The sequence below is a fragment of the Lutjanus erythropterus genome, chromosome 16 (assembly GCF_056507025.1).
Source record: "Lutjanus erythropterus isolate fLutEry1 chromosome 16, fLutEry1.hap2, whole genome shotgun sequence".
Taxonomy (NCBI): Eukaryota; Metazoa; Chordata; class Actinopteri; order Lutjaniformes; family Lutjanidae; genus Lutjanus; species Lutjanus erythropterus.
In genome coordinates, this window is record NC_139332.1 from 25702193 (window position 1) to 25725820 (window position 23628).

A 23628-nucleotide genomic window follows, 5' to 3' on the forward strand; every position below is an offset into this window, starting at 1 on the left:
GATATAAATAGTATTATTATTAATATAAATAGTTTCCACATATGCAGAGCAAAGTATCTCATTATTCTGATATTATGCTGCTATTTGATTAAGCATTATCCCATAATTGTCAGTTAACTGTAACTGCAGTGATCGCTGTTTAGCAAAACTTAATTAAATTTTTACACGAAACCACGCAAGAAGTTTAAAAGAGAAAAAACACTCTTTGGTTTAACTGCTAACAACTCATAGACATCTGAAACATGACAGGGGGCCCCAACAAACTTCTTTTTTCTAAGGGGTCACCAGCCAAAAGATTGGGAACTGCTGGTTTTATCTTGTAACGGTTTCAATGACACCCGGGTCTGCAACGCATTGTAATGTGTTATAAACATATTTAAAATGCATTATACTGTGATCATAGCAATGTATAATTATAGTTACAAGCACTCATAAAAAAAGCTTCATAACAATAATCAAGGAACATTATAAATCATTTTAAAATAGCATATAATGTCAAGTATCATAATAATTCATGACTACTGAAACACAAGCAACAACGACCAAAAGTGACTTAAAACAAGCTTGTAATGGATTATACCTGCCAATACCTCAGGGATTCAATTACATAAAGCACCAAATGACCACTTACAGTAACTTACAATCATATTATAATGCATATGACAGTGATTATAATATATTACCTCCTTGAGAACTGTAATACACTACGATCCTTGCAAAATAAAAGTTAGTGAGTGACCTGCATTTATGATGTATTATGATACTTGACCTTCTAAATCATTATAAAATGCTCTAGATGTTATGATAATTGTTATAAAGCATGCACGTACAACCAAATCACACACTGCTACGAGCACAGTGTAATAAGTATGTTATAAACATGGCCGTCAATAAAAGTGTTAGTAATCTTTAATAATGCATTTTATTTTATAGGCTTCTCCAACATTTCGTATGTACAATGCAATACAAAAACTACAATATCCTAGTCTGAGGTGTAATTTAACAGAAGTATGAAGTAGAATAAAATGGAAACTCTCTGAACTCTCTCTGAACTTCAGCACAGTGCTATCTGAATGAGGTAAATCTCTTAATAAAAAGAACCAGATATTAGTTTAAGACTGGGATTAAGGGGATAGAAACTTCAGATAAAAACTCTTTGATTCCAGCATTAGTTGTGGTTTGGGCTGTGCTGCAGAGTGACGTGTGAGTTGACAGTATAATGATCTGTTTATAGGAAGCCAAACAAGTGTTAGCATGGTGTTAGTAGGACAGGCCAGAGCAGTAACATCAGTGTTACTGCAGGTTCACACTCTTGGCTGCATTTGATCAAACATTCCACATCTGAGGCAAGCGTGTATTTAAACTTGTGCATGGGTGTGTTAACTATTGAAGGCATTTGCACGACTACAGTGCATCAATAGCGTGTTTTGATGCTACAAGAGGACAACCGGAGATAAGAGACTATTAGAAAAAACACTGTTTAATTACAGACCTTACAGTTCAAGAAAAACAAGTTGGTGTCATCTTATCAGCTTTGATAGGTAGATCTGAGGAAGCCTCATCTTTAATGCAGCGCCAAATATGTGCTGGTGGCATTAGACGCAGATTTAGTTTGTATACGGCTATAATTAATGAGAAAAGATGGGCCTGGTCGCATGTATTGGTACATTGGGAGCGCAGTGTCCTGAGGACAGTGATATTTGTTTCTGATTTCAGTTTTAACTGTAGGGCACATATGATACAGCCTTATTTAGATCTGCCTAAAAAGCTAAAATTCACTTTAGTCCAGCATTTCCCAAACTTATGCTGGGGACAAGAACTTTTAAGGAAAGAAAAATCAAAAAGCTATGGTCAAGACATGTAACAGCCAAAGGTAATATTTGCATTTTGGAACATTAAACAGCAAACTTAACAGACTTACTTAGTCCAGGCATTATGGGAAATGAGGGACTTTCTGGTACATTTAGATATAGCAATCGACAAATCCTACTTATTCTACCTTTAAGGGGAATTTTGGGGGAGCAAACGCATGTGAGCTTAGCAAAAGTGTGAGCAGTTCAACCACTCACCCTCCTCTGACGACCCTGATGGAGATGGTCTCCTCCAGCTCCCACGGCGTAGCATCAACGACATCACTGCGCACCTCGATCCTCTGGCCGCACATTCCTGGCCGGTCAAAGATAAACATCTGGAGAAAACATGGGCGGATGTAAGAGGAGATAATAATAGGGATTCCCCTGTTTTCCTCATTTCAGCAGGGCAAAATGTTTGCCAACACAGGTGTGAAGTCTGGCTCTGTGGCTGAAAGGCATTTCCCTACGGCTCTGCAGCCTAATAATGAGATCTAAAGCTCTGCAAAGTGAGACATTTATCAAATAAAACACAGTGATTAAGAAACTGATTTTAATATTAGAAGCATTTTACAAGGAAAGGGGAGAATTATATAACAGATATAATTACAGTAATGACAAAAAATAACTGCAGGCAAGAGATCGACCTCTGCTGCAGAAGAATCCTTTGTATGATTATGGGGAATTAAAGAATGGAACCAATATTATCCAGTGACATTATCTCCAGTTTCATATCCGAACATGAATCTTAAGTTTCATATTAATCCCCTTAAGACATCGGATACAAGAAAGGTAGAAAGTGGCTGCAGAGTTGCACAGTAGCATCAGACGTCTTGTACAAATAAAGAAAAAAAAAGAAATACATTAACATAAACCAATACTAAAATCAGTCTGCATAGAAAGAATAGTTGGAATCTGAGTGCAGTAGGTTTTCATAAAACTGGTTCACATCTACAGCATCGACATGTTTGGTCCAGTCGGGTCTAAGGCCCTGCAGCGTGGAAGACTACCCAGGAGCTCAGCCTAAATGTCAGCTCCTCCTCCAGCTTTCAGGATCCTTTATGGACAATCTCGGTAAGAGAACGTACAATCGTCAGCTGCATGCAGGAGCAGGCCTGACATTTAAAAGTGAATAATGTGCACGGCCCGGCTGGGATAGGCAAAAGCGGCAGGTATGCAGTTGAACTGCATCAATCACAGCCTGAAATTCCACAGAGGCTTTTGGTTACCTGATGAATAACAAAAGCCTTTACCAGACAGTCTGTTGTTTCTACTGAAAAAGGATTGTGAAATAGACCTCATGGGACGACACATGTTAACCAACAGAAAAGAAAGAAGAGTGAAAGTCTTACCTTTGACTTGACAATTACATCTGTCGTATACTGACACGATTTCAATATAAGTGACTGAAAATTTAAACTAATATTCCCCTATATTGTTCTGTAGAAAGCCAATATTACATTTTAATATTTTCTGTCATTAATTATAGACACAAAAAACTGATTGAACATTTATTTGTATTTTCTCTTGTGTATTCTGTATGTAATTATTCCTTAAATATCTGTCATAAGAAATGCATTTTAAGCTAAAACAAGAGCCTACAGCCATGCTAGCAGTGCTTTAAGCTACATGCTAACGTCCGCATGACAATCTGCTGCTGTTTTCAAAGGTATGTTGGCCATATTCATTATTTTAACATAGAGTGTTAGGGTGCTAACATTTGCCAATGGATGAGAGCAGCCAAACATCACGTCCCACAACCACACCCACCTTTAGGTGAAAACAAGCACTGTAAAAGCAGCCGATCAGTATGTCAGTGTGTCAGTGGTAAATACATCATCATAGTTGTTACTGAGTAAATGACGTGTGCTGATTGTGTCTGAAGATTAAAGTAAATCAGTGATGGTGTAACTAAAGTTTTTACTGTGAAAAATATGGCCCTGCTTTAAAACACCTGCTTTTAGAATAAAGTTTGGTTCAACAGTACAAAAACAGCTTGAAGTTAATCAGTCACAGCGGCTGTCAGCTTTGACTGTGAACTTGAACATTTATCTCAGCTGCCTCACGTGGTTGAAGTGTGATCGAGTGTTTTGTTTGTGGAGACTCACCTTTCCAGGACGAGGATTGAGCTTCCCGTGTTCCTTCTCTTTCGTGAGCTATGGACAAAGAAAAAGAAAAACATTTTAGCAAACTTTCCAATGTATAGTATTTAGCAGAGCATTTGTTTCTTTGCAAGGAAATATAAGATATATTAGAGCAACGCTATCACTAATATTATTATTAACACGTGAAAATACAGAATGAACTTCTGAACCAATTGATTATAATCATCAATTTTAAGGCCATATCACAGACTATTACATTAATTTTAGCTGACTTAAAGGGATAGTTTTTGAAATGGGGTTGTATGAGAAACTTAACAATAATATTTAAGTATGCACTATATTTCAAATATTTTCAGTGCTTTAACTTGCAGTCAGACAGCATTTTAAGGCGAGAAACCACTGTTATCTAAGCCAAATGTCACTCTCTCTAAACTCTATGGAAGAATGTGTGAACTGTTGGTCTACTACTGCCATGATTGTTTGTGTTATTGTGCGACTTTTATGAATGTAAACTAACCTTTGAAAACACCAAAGTCACACAATCTAGGCAGATTTAGGCAGTGGCAGACCAGCAACTCCTATGTTCTGGGTTTGAATTACTTATTTTGCCTATGGTTGGTTGGGAGAGAGCGATATTTGACTTACAAAGTGGTGATTTCCCGTTGAAAAGGCTACCTGACATCAAGATAAAACAGTTTAAATACTCTAAATATAGCATATATTTAAACTGATGTCTATTTTTTTTAGGGCCTGTTTGTAGGGGACTAAAGTACATTGTCCGGCTGACCGAGGATACTACGGATACCTCCTACAACCACACTTCAAAAAAATCCTAAGTATCCCTTTAAATCTTCATCTACAGAGGAACTGAGGACAATAGAGGATGGTGAGCCAATATATCACTCCAGGTGTCAAATGCAAAATACAGCAATGACCTCAGTGATCACTTAGATGACACCCAGTTTCAACTTCTGTGAATTTACACATGCCAGACAATCCAGGCATTGTTGACGTTCATGTCAGCCTGCTCAACAGGTTGTGGGGGCGTCAGAGGGGAGAAGTGAGGATGGAGGGCATCATTCATGACAAAACAAGCACCTCTTTGACAGGTGGGAGTACATTCCTCCCCTGTACCTGTTTAACCTGATGCTTTTTGGTGCTTCAGCATCAGCATGAGCTCACCTGAAGAGTGCACAGAGCACCAAGCAAGTGATGAATAAACTCACTGTTTTCACCTGTTCGAAGGGCGTGTATGGTGAGCATTTCCGTGTCGCTGAATCTCGGAATTTTGGAATGTTTACTTGTGCAACTTGGAATGTGGTAGCAGGCTGGCACTGTCTAATTCGCATATAGATTTACCAAAGAGATTGGTGTGTGTGTGTGTGTGTGTGTGTGTGTGTGTGTGTGTGTGTGTGTGTGTGTGTGTGTGTGTGTGTGTGTGTGTGTGTGTGTGTGTGATCTCAGGTATCACTTGGCCTCTTCTCTCTGGAAGCTCTGTAGGAAACAGGTTATCATGTGGCTCACGTTACCGACCAAAGAGGGCCTCCTAAAGAGGCTTCTGTTTCAACTCATTGTCATCAGTGTCTGTCCCTGCACTAATTTAATTTGGAAAAGTTTTCAATTAGATACATTTTGAGAAAAAAAAATAAAACCATTCTCATCCCAATTTAACTAATCCTTCAGGACACAATGGTATCTGGACTTTTCTAAATTGCAACAGGACACCTTTATACAGTGAAAGCATGCAGGGGGGGACTGAATGGCTGTCTGGTGCCTTTTCAGCACTGACCTAGTAAATAAAAGAGTGACTCACTGCTGTTCACAGACCCACGCAACAACAAAACAGTTTCCCACCATAGAGCAGAATTTTTTTAAAAAAAGCTTTGACCTTCCTTCCATTTGTCACTTTCCTGCAATTGTTCTTGCATTCTGAGTCAAGAGTTAGTAAATGTAAACCTCTTTTTTCACATAAAAACAATGTATGGACTTCACTTGTATGGTGCTTTTCATGACAGAAGAAATAAACGTTTTACCGAAGCAAAGAGAACAAGGGTCACATGGGCCAAACTACAGTAAGTTGTGCCAAAAATATCCTGAATATTAAAGGCAGGGCCACAGCAAACTCACCAATCTATTATTTTTTTAATTGTAAGGTATTTTTGTAGTTGGAGTACTGTGAAGTGTTGTTGTTACATGCAGTGTCAAAAAGTGTGCTAGCCAGATAGGTAAAAGAAATTTAGAAATGTTGCGATGCCATGTTCTCCTTCCTGATATTGATACCTAAATGTTCAATATGTTATCAAATGGATATTATTAATACTTTTAACAGCTGTAGGCCTAAACTATTAACCCTCTGACTTCGCCATCCTGGGGAAAAAAGGGTCTTATTTTGGAGTTTTTAAATGACTTTGTATCGGGTTGGTGTATAGACCCACATACCCACTGATACCAGCCTTTTTGGTGGTATTGGAGCATTTTCCAATTCTCGTACTGAGGCCTGAAATTTTAACATTTTTAGACAAGGCCACTGGGCCTCTGGTCTTGTCAATTTTTTGTGGGCACAGAGGCCAAATGCCAGGGTAGCAAGGCCACCAAATATTAATGGGCTGCTATATGTTGTCATATTGCATAATGAGTACAGACTAAAAGTCTAAGCTTACATTACTCCAGCGTGTAACATGTGTAGCGTGTTGTATGTTGATGCCTTTCAAAAGAAAAACCTGATTCAAACTGTTGAGTGACAAATGCTGAGACAATGGAGGAATGTTGACATGGTATTATAAGCTGTCTGGTTGCGACACTTGAGTCGGTCTCACAGGTTTTCCTTACAGCTGATTTACGTGTTGATCTTAGATGGTGTAAAACTGCACCGACTGCGCTGCCGTGAATTCATAGTCTCAGTCACATAAAACAATGAATGCAAAAGAATAACCGGTTACAGCAGATAGCCGCCCACCCAGAGTCTGGTTCTGCTCGAGGTTTCTGCCTGCTAAAAGGGAGTTTTTCCTCGCCACTGTCTCTGTGAAATATATAGGAAAAGGACATGCTCTACATGAAAAAGCTGAGATAACTTCTGTCATGATTTGGCGCTAGGGCTGGAAATTGGTACTCAATATCTTTAAGGTATCCAGTCAAACGATACATGCATTCATTCCTTTTGGTGCCCATATCTAAAAAATTGACTCAAGTTAAAATATAAAAATCATTCAAGTAATTAGAATCAAGATTAAACTCCAGGTCTGCATAGATTGTGTTTTAAATATGTTTTGTAGCTGTGCGAGCTAACATTATCGTTAGCTCGTAAAATCCACAGTCCCCGACTTAAACTGTTACTTGCAACAGCTTGTTAGGGCACCTGCAGCATGCGGTTTGAAAATTGCACTCAAATTGGACATAAACTGCAATTACAAAATTAATCACAATTAACTGTTGAGCCTCAGCCTAGGAAACAGTATTTCCCTTAAAAATCAATGCAGCTTTGTCAGTGTTTTACTGTAGCTGCTGAAGCTCACTTTTAACCTCACTGTGAAGCTCAAAACAAGGTCAAATAACTGCATTAAACCATTGTAAATGACGTGTTTATTGCTGCCTTGATGCCCAATCGAAACAAATACTAACAGACACTTTTCTCCGTCAGCTCCCTTCACTCCCAGCCACCCGGGCATGAGATCTGCTCTCCCATAAAATTAGTTAGCGCAGATGGAATGTGCAGTTTCAGCTAATTATGTATTCAGAAAAAAAAAAGATTTGTATGAACATGTGCTGCACAGAGCTAATGAACAAATCAAATGAAACCTCCCAGATAATGACTTTGTCACCTTCTCTCACCCTGCCCCCTCCAAATTTCTCCCTGTCAGCTCCACTCTGTCAAATATCAAACAAACAAGCAGAGAAATGCGAAGATGAATACAAAAGGCGAGGTGTGGCTCTGTCTCTGCAGGAACCGACAGATAGCTGGGATGGGTGGGGAGCCTGGTGGAGACAGAGACAGAAAAAACAGAGAGGAGCAAAAAGTGTTCTGCCAGGATTAAATGATTGAGAGACCTCACGCCCACTGGCTGAGAAAGTGTCACCGATCGTTTAAATGCATGACAGAGTTTACAGCATTTAATCCTATTAATGTGCTGACAAAGAAATAGAAATCTGTCCTGCAGCCAATTCAAAATTCCCATAAAGTGACATTGTGTAACTATTCTACTTTTAAGTAACACCTTCAAAATCATTTTGGTGCCACAGTGACTTGTAATAGGGTGAGTTGTGCCAATCCCACTCTGCAGCCCGTACGCCTGTTCTCTAACTACGTAACTTTGGTGTCCAGGTCACGACAAGTGCATAACGCTTTATAGCACAAAAGACTCATTTATGCATCCTTTTCATACGGAAATACAAACACGTCCATTTCAAATGATATAACCATCCCTGCTCACATACTTCCATACATCCTTCACAATGGCATGCATGTTAAACAACACATCCAACAGAGGGCGCCGCTCAGGGTCAAAAATGACCCCACAGAAGAACAATCAAAAGCTCCTGACAACAACAAACATCGCAACGCGAGAGGAAGTTGTAAAGATGTATCTCTTGAGACAGAGGCAAGAGCGGAGGCAGGGTTGTAGATGGCGATGTTCTGTGCAGCCATTAAATGCATCACGACATGTGAACAGAGAATTCTTTTCACTAACTAATTTAAGATTACTGTCATTTCAAATATTTTAGATTTGTAAAACTTATTTTTTATGCTTAGTTTGAACTGTTAACTACACTAATATAGATATAGTACAGTTTCCTGGTGGACAGTAAAATAAATTGCTGCTAAATGTAGCTACTGCTACACACAGATAGGAAGCGAAAGAAAGTGACAGACAAAAGTAAATGTCAGACGATCTTTTAGTCAATGGTGAGAGCTTCATGAAATAAAAGGCTGTGAGACAGATGCCAAGCTGGCCTTCTTGCTGTTGGACTAGTAAGTAATATTAGCTGGCTTGCTACGTCTCATGTAGTTGCACTTGCTTGATGTCTGGCTATGTTAGAAAAGTTGTATAATTGCTAGTTTTTGGGTCGTAAGTAATGTAATCAGAACAAATGCATGTGTACAACTATACATGTTCACAACAGCGGCGTATAGGCGAGCTGCATTTTGAAACAGGAAGTGCCAAATCGCAAAAATGAACTTTGATCCAGATGTCCTCTCTCCACTGAGTAATTCGGTTTTACTGTCAATACCTAATCCAGTTTTTTCCCCACTTCTTCTTTCTGTCAGTTGACAGGAGGATAAAGCTGTAAAACACATCCCTGTTCACACCCATGTTATAATTGGACACTAACACATTCTTTTATTGATAATAACCCAGTTCATTGTCACAGTCCCCTTGCGCAAGACCATAGTTTATCCAAAAAATATCTGATATTCTATAAAAATGAAATGTCAAAAAAAATGATGGATTGCAGAGTTTATGCCTCCTTTATCCAAACATTTTTAATTTGATAACATGCCTCTGATACTATCAGCGGCATTTAGATCAGACATTCAGGGTTTAGAAGTTTCCACACAACATAAAAATCTACATTAAGTACAATATTAGCATCACAACTACTGACCTCACATCCGGATCAAACAAACTAGCGTTTAGGCAGCTGCCTGTAATCAGCTGCTTCTGCAGAAGTAATCATACGCAGGAATGCAACCTATTTGCAAGACAAGTGTGATGACATCTGCCTTCTCTTCATACCTTCTCCATTAGTCCTGCTGTAAAGTCTTGACAGAGACAAGAGTTTAAAACTTCTTTTGTCTGAAAAAATCTGAAAAATTCGCTCTGCTGCTGTAATATTTCCCCTCACGGATATTTAGAGGCCCAAATCCATTCTCTGAAGTTAGTGTCAGCCTCAGAGGCCCAGTCAGTAATGTGAGCTGTGGTCATGTTGTGTGCTTTGGCCTGGGAAAAAGGAGCTGCTGAAGCCATACTACTGAACAACACAGAGAGAGCCTCTAAGTATTGTTTGAACATGAACAAACATCCTGTGCAAACATTTGTATTAAACTACACAGGACAGCTGGAGTCTAATGAGCAGTTACACCTCTAGAATCCAGCTGACACTCCCTTTATGCATGGACCCCACTATCATGTGTTATGCATGGAAATAAAATGATCAACAAATGATATATTGCCGAGAACAGCATCATTACAAATGTAAAGATCTGGTTTTACTGCTTGTCACACTATCCCAACCTTGCCTCAGGGGTCGGTTCTGTGGTTGCCGCGTTTGGCATTAACTGCGTTTTCTGTAGTTCATTATAATGCTCAATAGCTCAGTGTGAAATCAACAATTTGTGGTTTCTTTGCTGAAGTGTGAAACAGGGAAAACAATTCAAAGAGCCAGTGTGGTCCAGGATTAGTCTGCATGTGTGGACAAAAAGAGACAGACAGGAACATAGAGAGAAAGTGCGTGTGCAGCACACGCTGGAGAAGGTGTTCCTTCTCTTGCCAGTAAAAATCATTTTAAGACATGTCCTCATCAGTTAAGCCCACATGAACGCTTGCATGTGAGAACAAGTGTGGGGACGAGGCTGGATACACACCCTTTTCTGTGCAATTTTGTGATGCTCAGTGGGAATAGCATGTACCTGACAAGTGGGGGTTGGGGGCAGCGTTGTGCATGAATGCACTTCATTGTTTTTGTGCTAATGTGCTTTGTGAACGGTGAACTGAACAAATCAGTTTGCAACTAATCAATGTGACCTACGTTTACAAGTTAATCAGTATTAGCTGGTAAATAAAAAAAACTGTGATGCAGACTTGCATCAGAGAGAAAGACAATGAGAGAGAGCTTGTGAAATTCATATGTACAGAAATACGGACATGATAGAGCCTAAAAACATAACTTTCACCATGCAGGATGAAGTGTATGATGTGGGCTACACTGCAGACTGGAGTCTCTGTTAACACTGACAAAACAGACAGATAGATCAGCCTGTCTTCTACCTCATTCTCTCCTTGCAGTTCTCATGCATTATGGTGCATTTCATTTGATCTGGAAAGTCAAAACACACTAGTTGTTGCAAATTGGTATTAATAAATATGTAACATTAAACATAAAATTAAAAAAAAAAAAAACAACAAACAAACAAAAACCCACAAGGAATAAATGTGGACTGGTTGATTTTTGGGACTGTGAACTTCTTCAAAAATTCTAAATTGTGAGCTATGAATGTGGAGTAGGTCATTTAGGGCCCTTTTACACTGACTTTTGGACTTTCCACTTTGCTTTCAATGCAAGATATTTAGTGTGGGGTCCCTGCTCCATGGAAAGAAAAAGGTTGATGACTCCTGATCTGTTGGGTTGTTCAAGTAGCACAGATCTGACAGTCAACGAGGTTATGTGAAATTTGGGAATGGTAGAGATCTCTAGTATTTGCCTGGAAAGTAGATTATGGATGCCTGTAAGATCGATCACAATCTAAAATCATCACCTATCTCGACACCGGGTGTGAGTGGAACGATCTGCAGCCACTTTCACTTTAAAGTAATGTTGATCTCTACAAATATTTGAACTGAGAAGCTCTATAAATGGCACATGTTACAGTATGTGAAGGTATATGGGGACCGACAAAAGCCACACAAAGCGGGACTCTTCTTGTGCACACAACAAACCACATATGAAGTCATCTCTCTCACCTATTGTAAGCTGAACTTTTGTTGACAGCAGCAAGGAGAAAAGATCTGAGAGTGAGGCTACAGAATAAGCAAACACGTGCTGTACAAAGGCAGAAATATATGTAGAGGATTTTCTTTCTTATGCTGTTACTTTAGATGTAGCTACCATTTCAAGCATCACACAACCTTCCACTGACTGTGAATGTAGACTTGAACTGCATTATTCCACTTATCTTTCTCTTGGGGTCCAGAAAAGTGCATTATTCACAGGATGTGCATGTCTGTTCCCTGAACTGAGGCCTGCTCCTACATAAATGTGTTCAATAAGTTGATCATCAAAAGGTGGAAACTCAAGATTCCTTGTAAAAACAAACTTCTCCACTATCCACAGCAACATGATCAAACATGATCATGCTTGTGCAACTCATGTACTTTTAGCAGACTGTTTATCTGATCTGATATCTATATGTTAACTAAACAATAATAACAAAAGTTAGTAATACTCACATAGGCATCAGGGAAGGCTCTGTATTTCAATGCTAAATTCCTCTCAGGCTCCCGTTCTTGGCTCTGGAACTGAGACCCTCCATGCACACTGTTGAACAATGAATTCTGCTGGATCCCCATGGTGCCGTCACCACTGAAGCTCCTCTGCAGGATGGGAGTGCCTGGTCCTCCGTTACCTACACCCATCCCTATCCCCTGTGTCTGGCCAAACACAGACAGTGGGGCTTCTGTGGTGACGAAGGATCTGTGGAGGTCTATGGAGCCGGTGGGACTGAGGAGGCGGGTGGGACTGTTGCTGGCGGGTGGCGAACCGATGCCTAGTTGCGGTGGAGGCCGACTCATACGACTGTTGGGGTCTTCAGCCCCGGTCAAGGAGCCTGATGAGGAGGATGAAGAGTTCAAAAGGAAGGAGAAGCGCTCAAAGCGAGAGCCCACTGCATCTGTTCCAGTGCCCAGTTCGAGATCCTTCGCGCCCACGCTCAAGCGATCGTTCGAAAGTCCTGTTTCGGGCAGCGAGCCGGTGCGGAAGAGTGGGCGATGGGCCTGTCTGTCTGACGTCTGATCTATGGATGATGACCTGTAGCTTCCAAAGATGGAACTGTTGTCCAGGCGAGAGCCAGCGCCGGGAGGTGGAAATGCTCCGTTTCCATTGAGCAATGGGGATTTTAATTCCTCAGAGGGAGATGTTCTCATTACAATACTGTTGGTAGTAGAAGCTCTCAGGGGTGAAAGAGGGGCACCTCTTGTTCCAGGCTGCTGGTCCTGCAGGTGATTGAGCACATAAAGTACAGCCATACATTAAAGGGACAGTTCACCCAAATTATAAAAAGAAAACACAAAACAACCTAAGAAAACTTGCACAAAACGTGAAAGGCTGCATCTCGATTCAGTTTTTGCTTGTTACATGGAACACGGTGGAACAACATGATGGACTCCATTGAAGAGAACCCGCCCCCTCTGCAGATAGAAATGGCTCACTGTAAGCTAACGGAAAGTAGGGTTGTTGCTACCCTTGGTACTCTGCACCAGAAATACCAGTTGCTTAAATTATTTCTTATTAATTTTTTAATGTACAACACCAGCATAAATTATGTATGACACTGTTTAGTGCAGACACTGTAATCCATCTCGGTCTGAAAAGATATGGATGGCGAGTTGTTGTCATGTTTTGTATGGTAACGTTCAATATGTTCTTTATGCACGGTGCAAAGTGCCTCACATTTCAGCAGCATTCAAAATCAATTGAAGAATGCGAGTAGCAGCTTCAAATGGCTTGATTAGAATAAACTGTGCTAAATTTAAACTGTTGACTAGTTGACAAGTTGACTAGTCTAAATTTCTAGAGAGATTAGTTGGCAGGAACATACCTAACAAAAACACTGAATTTGTTATTTTCAGATGATCGTACACTAATACACACTGGACCTTTAATGGACAGTTGTATCCACTACAGTTATGCAAATATTAGTTAGAGCTAAGCACATCAAGATAAACAATTGGAGGCTCTTATTCACCAGTTCAGTGCCATTAAGTCATTGCAGAAGAGGAGGGTGCAACATAATTTAAAAAGTGCCAATCAAACTTCACATTATGCAAAATGTACTATTAGTACGTATTAATGAGTAACAATACAGGCGAGAGGAAACTTCAGTGGTCTATTAGGTCACATGCTTCACGTATGCCGTGATTAAGTCTCCAGTTCCTATTGCAATTTGATAAATCAACCTTTTCACCTCAGACAAGCGTAAAAACCTTTTTGTGATGCCAAATTACTCATGCAGAGCTGCAACAATGTGAAAGATAAATCAATAACTACTTTGATAATTTGTTAATTGTTAAAGTAATTTTTCATGCAAAACTGTCAGAAAGTGCTGTTTTCAGCCTCCCAGTGTGGTTCCTGCCATCTCAGTTTTATATCATATTAAACTAAATGTCTTTGGGTTTTGGACTGACAAAAAAAAAACATTTTAAGACATCAGCTTGAGCTTTGAGAAACTGGGATGGACATTTTCACTATTTTCTAATAATGTATAGACCAAATGATTAACTCATTAATCAAGAAAACATGACAAGAAAATAGCAGTCCTATGTGCTTTTTTGTAATTTGTATCAACCCTTAAAGAGCAAAACTTAATACATATAAAACACAATAACAAATAATAAAACATAGTTATCTCCTGACTTTAGATTTAGATTTTCCTGCTTCATTGTTTTGTCAAAACCATGTAATCCTAATTTTTGTTGCATTTTTTAAAAGTCTTAACAAAAAGTTTACATTTTGGATGGATGAACGTTTTCACAGAGTAAAGACAGTTTTCTGAATTATCAACTGAATGTACTAAATGTACCTGCTGGTTGTACTTCATCAGTTCCAGTGGTGAGCGAGTGTCTCTGGGGGTGTTTCTCTTCAGGCCCAGGTCAGCAGGCAGAGTGTAAAGTCCGTTGAGGGGTTCTGGGGCAGGCTTGTTTATTGTTGCTTCCGCTTTTGTTGTCGCTTCCATCTTTTTTGTGGGGCTGCTGGAGTCAGGGACGTCGGAGGTGACGGGGCTGGGAGCATCCTCGACAATCGGTGGCAGGGAGGAGATGAGGCTGGGAGCGGGCGCACGTGCACCGATGCCCCTCGGCCTCATGGAGGGTCCCATGTTCTTCAGGGTGTCCACCAGGCTGTCCATGTCGAATTGGTTGGGGGAGTCTATGTCGGGGGAGGCAGGGGGAGTGGAGGGTGGAGCTGCGGGGTCGGAGACCAGCTCCACGAGCGTGGCCTGGAACACTCCGGTGAAACGGGATGAGTCGTCGTCCTCCTCCTTGAAGCTGTCAGTGCTGTCGTAGCTGGTTTGTTGTGCTGAGGGGAGGTCAGACTCAGAGAGCAGCTCTAACTCCCAGCGTGACTTTATCCTCTTTGCCTCTCCCTCCCTCTGTGGCTCTCTTTCACCTGCAGGTGCAGCAGGCTCCTCCTGCTCTGCTAAGTGGCTCCTCCACTCATCTTTCTGCTCTGCTGCTGGCTCACTCTCACGGCTCAGATAAACTTCGGTCCTGTCATTCAGCCTTTTGCCAAGGGTAATATGTTCCTCTGTGTAGGGGGAGGAGGAGGAGGAAAAGGCGTTGCCGAGATATTTGTATGCTGTAGCCTCTGGGGGAGCAAGGGAGGAGGACAAGGAGGAGGTGCTGGAGTAGGTATCAGACATTCTGTAACTCAGAGAGTCAGAGAGAGAGGAATCCTCTGTTGTGTACTGCTTATACTGAGAAACCCCCTCAAATCTGTTCTTCCATCTGTACTCTGAGCTGACATCTGCCCCGTTCACTTCGGTCACAGCGGTGCTTGTGTTGCTGGTGTCCACTGTGTCCTGACTGTCCTCGGCGGTACCACCCTCACTGACCAGAGATACTTTACGGAAACGTTTGGATTCATCTTCTTTAGGGGGAGTTGAATTTCTTATGGTCAGTTTGGTGCTCAGGCTGCTGTAGCCTGAATTCATGTTGTCAACCGATTCCTGGTCGGCTTCAGTGGGCTGATTTTCTGATGCAAAGACTTCTGGAGCTGCTGTCCTTGAAGTTGTCAGGGACCTGGATAAATACAAAGCAAAAAAAGAGGCAAACATGACAAAATAGAAAAGACAGAGCAAGTGTCCGATTGCATAATATTAACAGCTCTACAGTGTCTGAAGTGCTGCAGTGCCTCCAGGGTGTGGTCGTCATGTAATGCCAACAATGCAAATTATACAAAGCAACTTTGAGTATCTTGACTTGCATGCAAACAAAGTTTACAAAGGACTCATAATTGCAACAGCTGTTGGACTAATTTCTTTTTACCTGCATTTCTGACATGTAGCGGTGAAAAAAAGAGAGATTTCTTGTAGAAATTTCATGTAGAATTTAGATTAAGTTCCAGTTGGATTCACTCTATGCATTAACACCGTCCTTGTGCCGTTTGTGTTAGGCAGATCGTGCGCAAGTAAACAAAACTCTGTCAGGTGACACTTCAGGGTTATTCAAAGTCAACACTTGAACACAAGTTTAGTCATCATGAGCGGCCTGTGACAACAGTAGTGTTATGTTTTCTGTGGCACTAAAAAACATTTCAGTTCAGTTCAGTTCAGCTCACATTATAGCAGAAATTCTGTGTCCCAAACTGAAGTTGTGCAGTTTGAAAAAAGCATGCAGCAGGCAGGGAGAATCTAATGATAGACTGACATTATTAAGTTGAATTATAGGAACTGACCTTTCCTAAATCCCACCTAAGTTAAGAGAATTACAAAGTTAAGTTAACACTGAAACTTCCTTGTCACTATATGTATTGCTTGCTCTACTAAAATAGACTTTACAGATGTCAGGAAGCTAACACAAGACAGGCAGTAATTTTTAATTGATTATCAGTGAATCATTTGACCTTTAATAGATCATTGGAACTTTACACTCTGCATAACAGGAACGTGTCAAGGAGGGAGACAGTAATTATAAAGTCTGCTTACTTAAATGTCAGATGGTTTTATGTTGTTCTAACAGACTGTGTGTGGGCGACTACCAGTGCCAGTTTCAGAGGATACGAAACTACACAAAGAATCCATATCGTGACTTGCTCTCACCAGAAAGGTGACACATATGAGCATTATGCCTGTGGTGGATTACTCAAAGGTCATGAGAATACAGTGGCATTAGTGACTTGCTTAACGGCATTTGCAGCTACTTTCTAAAAAGGTCACAACTAGTCAAGAGACGACTTCTTTCTCTCAACAGATTTGCCATTTGATTAGGAGCAGAAAAAAGGACAAATGTAATTAAAATGTCTTTTTAAGTTAAGCGTGAGAAATGTACAGAAATATCTGCAGGCATTTTGCAGAACTTTTTCCAAGAGACTGTGCACAGCAATGCAAAGCATCATTAAGTGCATTGGTGCAAAAAAAAATTTGAGTATCAGTGGCCCTGAACAGAGTTGTCTCAACACACTAATCACACAGAATGAGTCACTCCCAAAATATTGGTTCAGCAGATCCAGTTAAAAGCTGATAGATAGAGATAGTCTTTACAATAGCATAGACACATTGGTTAATTTTCCCTTTTTACCTTGAATTTCAAAGACAAGAATGGACCATGAATGAAAATGTAGCTTGTCAAACTAAAACTACTTTAAAAAAGTAGTTCGGCCTCATCATAAAAAGCTATCATAGTCTTAGTGTGCAGTCTGACGCTGCTGCACAGAGTTACAACTGAACAAACACGCGTGGGCAGGTGTGTTTGATTTATGGGACAGGAAAGGCCAATCCTCACTTAGGCAGCTGGAGGATGTGTTTTAAGGAGAAGATAGGGAGCTAGAGTTGAAGTGGACCCAAGAAAATCATAAATTTCAGGAGAAATTCATAGTATTCACTTGCAGACATCTTGTTTGCAAACCTCTGGTGATTTTAATAGCAGGTGATTATCATGACAACTGTGACAAATGAGCCACGGCCTAGTGCCGTACAGCAGGACAAAAAACATCTTGACAATACTATGAATATGTTGTTTGTAATTAACTATCTTATGTACATGACCCAAAGTAGTTAACTAGTGTAAAAGCTACCAAGATCTGATTGTAGTTAAACTACCACCCAACTACTGCAAACAGAAGTTAAACTAGTAATTGAACTACATGTAGTTGTACTGCTCTTTTAAGAGCCTGGATCAGGTCGAGGTTTCTGACCTGTCTAATAGAGGTTTTTCCTCTCCACAGTCGCCTCAGTGCTTGCTCTTGGTGTGAACAGTTGATTTTTACAGAAAGTTTGATCTAGACCTGCTTTACTTGACAAGTCCCCTGAGATGTGCTATACAAATAAACCTTAGGATTCAATTTAATTTTATTAGATATTTTCCAGCTTAAACACAGCTTCTCTTTGCTCATTTAAAACAAAAATCTAGACAGCACACTGACAGATTTCTTAATACCTCCTTGTCAAACATTTTTTCAATCACCGACAAAGGTGAGGGTTGGATTTCAGAAGTTTCAATGAAGTACATATAAATATATTTTTATGAAATTGGTTTTTTGCTTTTAATAATGGCAGGATAATGGCTATATAACAAAATTGGGATGCCACTTCACCTGATATCTTATGATAGATAACGTTGTATTTGCCATCTTTCCTTTAAAAAACACTGTGCTTTTACTATCTACTTTTTGGCTGATTTTCAATTCTAGAGTCTTTTAAGTTGTCAGTTATGACTGCAAATCACAATTAGTTTCATTGTTGATTAATCTGTTGATTAATTTCTCAATTAATCAATTAGTTGTTTGGTCTATAAAATATTTTGTTTTGCCCACAACCAAACAACATTCAGTTTACTGTGATAAAGGAGTCATTAAGCTCATTGAGCTGTTTCAACTGGTTCATCCACTCAGACTGACTCTTACATGGACTATGGTGGCTGGACAGTAAGAGGAGAGACTTAAGCAAGAAAATCAACTTGAATATTGATTATAAAAAGTGAGGGAGTATGTTCCCCCCCCATCCCCAGTGTAAATTATGCCTTTGATCACCCAGAGAGATCTTCCTGGAATATCTTGAGTTCATTGCAGAACCACACCTGCATCTGAAGGCACCCACAAATACTGGCAGCTGTCCTAAGCCTCCTCTTAATCATCACTGTAACATTCAAATTAGGTCACATCTGACACAATAATACTTGAGGAGACAGGTAGACAGACAGATAATAGACACACGCAGTACATTAAGTATATATCAAGTTACAGGTGCAGAGTACAGATTACAGACACACCTATACAGTAAATCAAAATCCACACTCACACATGTGCCAGAACATGTACCAGCTTCAACACCGACCCTTAGTCTATACGTTATGTACTAGTACACGGAGTGACAGGCCCAGTTTAGGGAATGTGAGAGTTGCACATGAAAGGAAGGAAGTCCCATGTAATTATGTATGAGCATGATATAATTTGCAGCACCCTGGTCGCCTACTTGGAGCTCTAATGATCAAAGAATGACATCTGCCTCCATGTCATTTCTAAGCAAATGTTTAAGTCTTCCTTAAGGGGGCTGTTCGGATTTTTTGAAGTGGAATTGTAGATGGTAATGGATTTTAGCCACTTAGAAAGTTGACCTAAAAAGATCAATATCAGTGTATGCTATGTGTAGAACATTTTCACTGTTTTACTTTAAGGGTAGACAATCTTTTTTACGATGGAAAACCACTGTTACATAAGCCGAACATTTCTCACCTGTGTTCAATCAGACTTGTTTTGTCAAGGCAATAATTTTGTCTTGCACTACACAGGAGTTGTTGGTCTACTGCTGCCTCGATCGGTTGGTTTGTTTTATTGTGTCACTTCAGTGAATCTGAACTAACCTTTTAAAACACCAATGACACAAACTAACAGATCGAGGCAGTGGTAGACCAACTGTTGTTGTGTTCTGCAAGGTAAAATCATTGATTTTGCCAATGGAGTCAACCTGCATGGAGTGATATGTGTCTTACACACTGTAAAAAAAAAAATCTGATACAAATTCCGAGGCAACTTACGTCAATAGCATCCAACGTGTTTCTAAAAGTCAAATATTCAAATGTATCTAAAGAAAGAAAGTAAATTATCTCAACTGAAGATTATTGGTTGGTAAAACTTTTTTTAAAAAAAGTTTAAGTCAAAACTCAAAAATCTATTGCAGTGGCAAGAGGTCTAGAAAGTTTGAGTCATTTCAACTTTTTTCTATGGTTTCCTGCCAGAAAAGGCTGTCTAACAACAAGGTAAAGAGGTGAAAATGTGATTAATATAATGCATGTTTACTTTAGGTCAACCTTTTCTAGGTGACCCCGTCCAACAACAGCACATGGCTCGGCCCTGCTGCTTACCCAAACTGGAAACATGCTGACCGACATCTACTGCAGGCAATACACCGACTACCTCATCGTTCCAACCATCCCTTTAACAGCAAATGCTCTTTTTACTCTCTCTTTTCACTGCATCTCTTTTATTTCCAAAACACTCTGTTAATTTTCTACTGTTTGTCAAACCAAAACATGTTGGAATGCAGTCAACATACATGTTGCAGACTTCGCCTAAAACAACACCAAACAAGAGTACAAAGCATTTCTTTTCTTTTGACTGTCCTTTATCAAGGCATCTGGTTCTGAGAATGACAACCATGTGCATACAAAAGGTACAGCTTGATGTTCGGCATACTTTACTCTTTCCAAAAAACACATTGAAACACTGCTGCTCCTCAAAACACACTGCTAACACACAAGACACACTGGAAACAGTGAATCTTGGGCGGAGCCTTTGTAAATATTGATTTTGAATGATTGCCAGTTGGAGTTCAGTGGAAATAGATGAACTCCAGCAGAACACATGCGAGCTGAAGCTAACGCAGAGGCCACACAAGGTCAACAGGCAAAATGTGATTCATTTTATAATTACAGGATAAAAAAAATTCTCACATCTGGTTGTGTGTCTGTCTGAAAATATATAATTTACATCTAAATGTATGAGTGGGAAAGGAGCGCATGTGTTTCCCACTCGGATGTTTTTCTCATTTAGCCTCCCCCCTCTCTACACATCTACAGGGGATTAAAGAATGGGTTAGAGAGTGTAGCCTACAGTGATGTGACTCGTGACGGTTTGGATTTTCTGCAAGAGCTAACATTTTTCTGGCTGTCAAACACCAGCCAGCCCTGCAGCTTTCCTGAGCTCAAGGAAGAGGGTTTGAGTGTAGTTTATACTCCATCAATCACTGTGTTAAAGGTAACTGCACCCAGAAAAACATCACAGCTATTCTGTCGTGCTGACTGACTATAACAAGTCTGCACTGTTGCTGTAGTGCCTTCATACCATATCTCTCACGTCGGGAATGAAATTATCCACATTGGCTGTAATGATATTGCCAGCCAGGGGTCTGTAGTTTTAAAGCAGGATTTTAGCAGGCTCTTAGACTTCCTCAAAAACTCAAATGAGTTTTTATTTCATTGCTCCCTTCAAGAGAGGCATTGGTTGTTTAGCAGGACCCTTAGCCTCCACACCTAGCAGCAATCTGTCTGCTCGAACTTCGGTGCCATTTTTATTGACAATTTTAATCTGTTTTGGACTTATTTTATGCAGTGGTAAATAAAGGCTACTTCGGGGTGACTGTCCAATGCCTCATGTTCAAATTTGGAGATGGTCACTTCCGGTCACCGGTCACACGCTCCACCCCACACCTCACTCCCCACACCAAACTCAGTCACTAACTCACTAGTTCCACCTGGTGACCACACGTTTCCAGTCTCCTGTTGTAACACTCTCCCCTTGGTAACCTCTATGCCAACAATGAGTTCCCCTTCAGTCTAATACTGCTACCCCCTTATTGTATGAACTTCACCCTCCTCACTTAATCCACATACTTTTAAAAACAGAAATGGTTTGGGTTTAATCCATTGTATCATTAGAAGTCTGCTTCAACACCAAAAATTTGATCACCTTAAGATTCTGGTTTCTCAAACAGACCCTGATATTGTTTTGAATTCATTGCTTTGACGGTCAGTTCAGGGCCTAGTAATTTAGTTGTGATTGGGATTTATAGACCCCCGTCTGCTGAACCTGTCACTATCGATAAATTGGCTGATTTAATCCCTCAATACAATAATTCAGAGATTATAATTTTGGGTGATTTTAATCTCAGTTGTTGTGTTTCGTCTTACTGGAGGGAGGTGTGTGATAATCTCAACCTAACTCAACTGATTTCCCTACTAGGCCTGATTTCCCTACTAGGCCTAATCTAAAAAACAATTCAAAGTCAACTTTAATAGGAGTGATAAAATTGTTGCTTCTGGTGACTTTGACCTTGGAATAAGTGACCATTGCCCCATAGCTTGCATTAGGGAAACAAGATTACAGAGATCTAAACCACGAATTGTTGTGAGCAGAAATCTCAGAGATTTTAATGAACATGCCTTCTTACAAGATCTTTGCCGCAGCAATATTTCAACAACAATAGAAATCTCAGTTGAATTAGCATTGGATCATTTTATAAATACCTTCAACTTAGTTGTTAACAAACATGCCCTTTTTAAGAAGCAAAGAATTAAAGACAGATCGAGTCCTTGGTTCACCTCCGAGCTCTCATCTTTGTGCCAAGTGAAGACTAAAGCTTGGGCTTTAGCTAGAAAATCTGGGGATCCTTCCCACTGGCTTGCCTTTAGGCAGCTAAGAAATAAATTTACATTGTTCGTGAGGAAATCTAAATCTGATTATTATTTAAATACTATCTGTTCTACTAGCTGTTCTTCAAACCCAACTAAATTCTGGAAGGTAGTGAAGGTACCAAGTTCTGCCATACAAAGTTTATTGATCCTTCAATGTAGCAAAATCAACAAACTTGAGCCAATCCTGGGACCAGACTGAAGAACAATGATCAATGCACCTACTATTTGGAGGCTCTAGAGCCTCCTCCTTTGAACATTTTGGTTCACACTCGAAAGTAATCGTGTATTGTTTTCCCAGCACTTCTTCTTATCTATTCCCATGAAGAATATCTGCTTCCCTTAGGTTCGTGTGACTTAGCCAACTATTGTTCAACAATCAAATGTTACAAGAATTTCCAAGCAAAATATCCCCTATCAGTTGACTTCTGGGTGTGCCACATGATAGTGAATATGCTTCTGGCTAAATCCTAGATGAAATGCCCGTAATACCCCTACAGGAAATACGGGCAGATTGAAACTATGCCACTGCATGATGAATATCCTGATGGAAAATATGTCACTACAAGAGGATGGTCTAGACCCCTTCTTCCTCCGGCTTTCTGCTTTGATGATTTCAGAATTCATTCTTCTTTTCTTGTTTTGTTTCTTGTTTGTATTTCTGCTTTGCTGCCTAATGTAATCTCAGCATCATCGAAAATGAGGGCCACTCCTCAATGCATTCCCAAGAAATAAATAAAGGCTGAATGAATGAACACCGTGAAACATTAGCATTGAACTTCCTTATCAGAGAGTCGTACGGTTAATGTTAAAATCTTATAAATTGTCGCAAGTGAGTCAGGTGAGCCAGCGTCTGGTGAGTCTGAAAACTACAAGTTTAAAAATGAAAACGTGAGCATGTGAAGTTAAGAAGAGGTGAGTTTAATAGACTGTTCCTCATCTCTGCTTGAGGCTAGTCCCTCCTGGCTATAATGCATCTGAATCTCAGATCGAACTGTTAGTGCTGGAGTTGCATTCTGGGTAAAGGGATATTTCAGCTTCATTTTTACACGGTGGAAGAAGTAGGGGTGTGTCATCCATCTTTATTTAAAGTCATTGGTCTGATTAGTGACAACTGTTGGAGCAAGACAAAAATGCATAGCCTGTACAGAAGCGACCCTGACAGACTCTTGTCCTTAGACCTTCTACGCGAAAGACAAGTGTTGGTTGGGTTAAGGTTGATTTGAAAACTATAGGTTTGAAAAAGAGAAAATCTGGCCATGTGCAGTTGGAAATATGCAAGTTAACCAGACTGCTCTTCATCTCTGCTTGAGGCTGATTAGCCTGATTTCACTTGGACTGGAG

The 23628-nt window shown here is 40.1% G+C and overlaps 1 protein-coding gene across 1 annotated transcript in view; it reads right to left on the reverse strand.

The window, feature by feature from the left end:
* Nucleotides 1-23628, reverse strand: part of crybg2 (crystallin beta-gamma domain containing 2) — a 60906-nt gene that overhangs the window by 9422 nt on the left and 27856 nt on the right. The window contains exons 5-8 of the mRNA XM_084739101.1: nt 14466-15681; nt 12118-12879; nt 3959-4006; nt 2070-2188 (exon numbers count right to left, since the gene is read on the reverse strand). Of these exons, the coding sequence (XP_084595227.1) occupies nt 2070-2188; nt 3959-4006; nt 12118-12879; nt 14466-15681 (2145 nt within the window). The remainder of the gene's footprint in view (nt 1-2069; nt 2189-3958; nt 4007-12117; nt 12880-14465; nt 15682-23628) is intronic.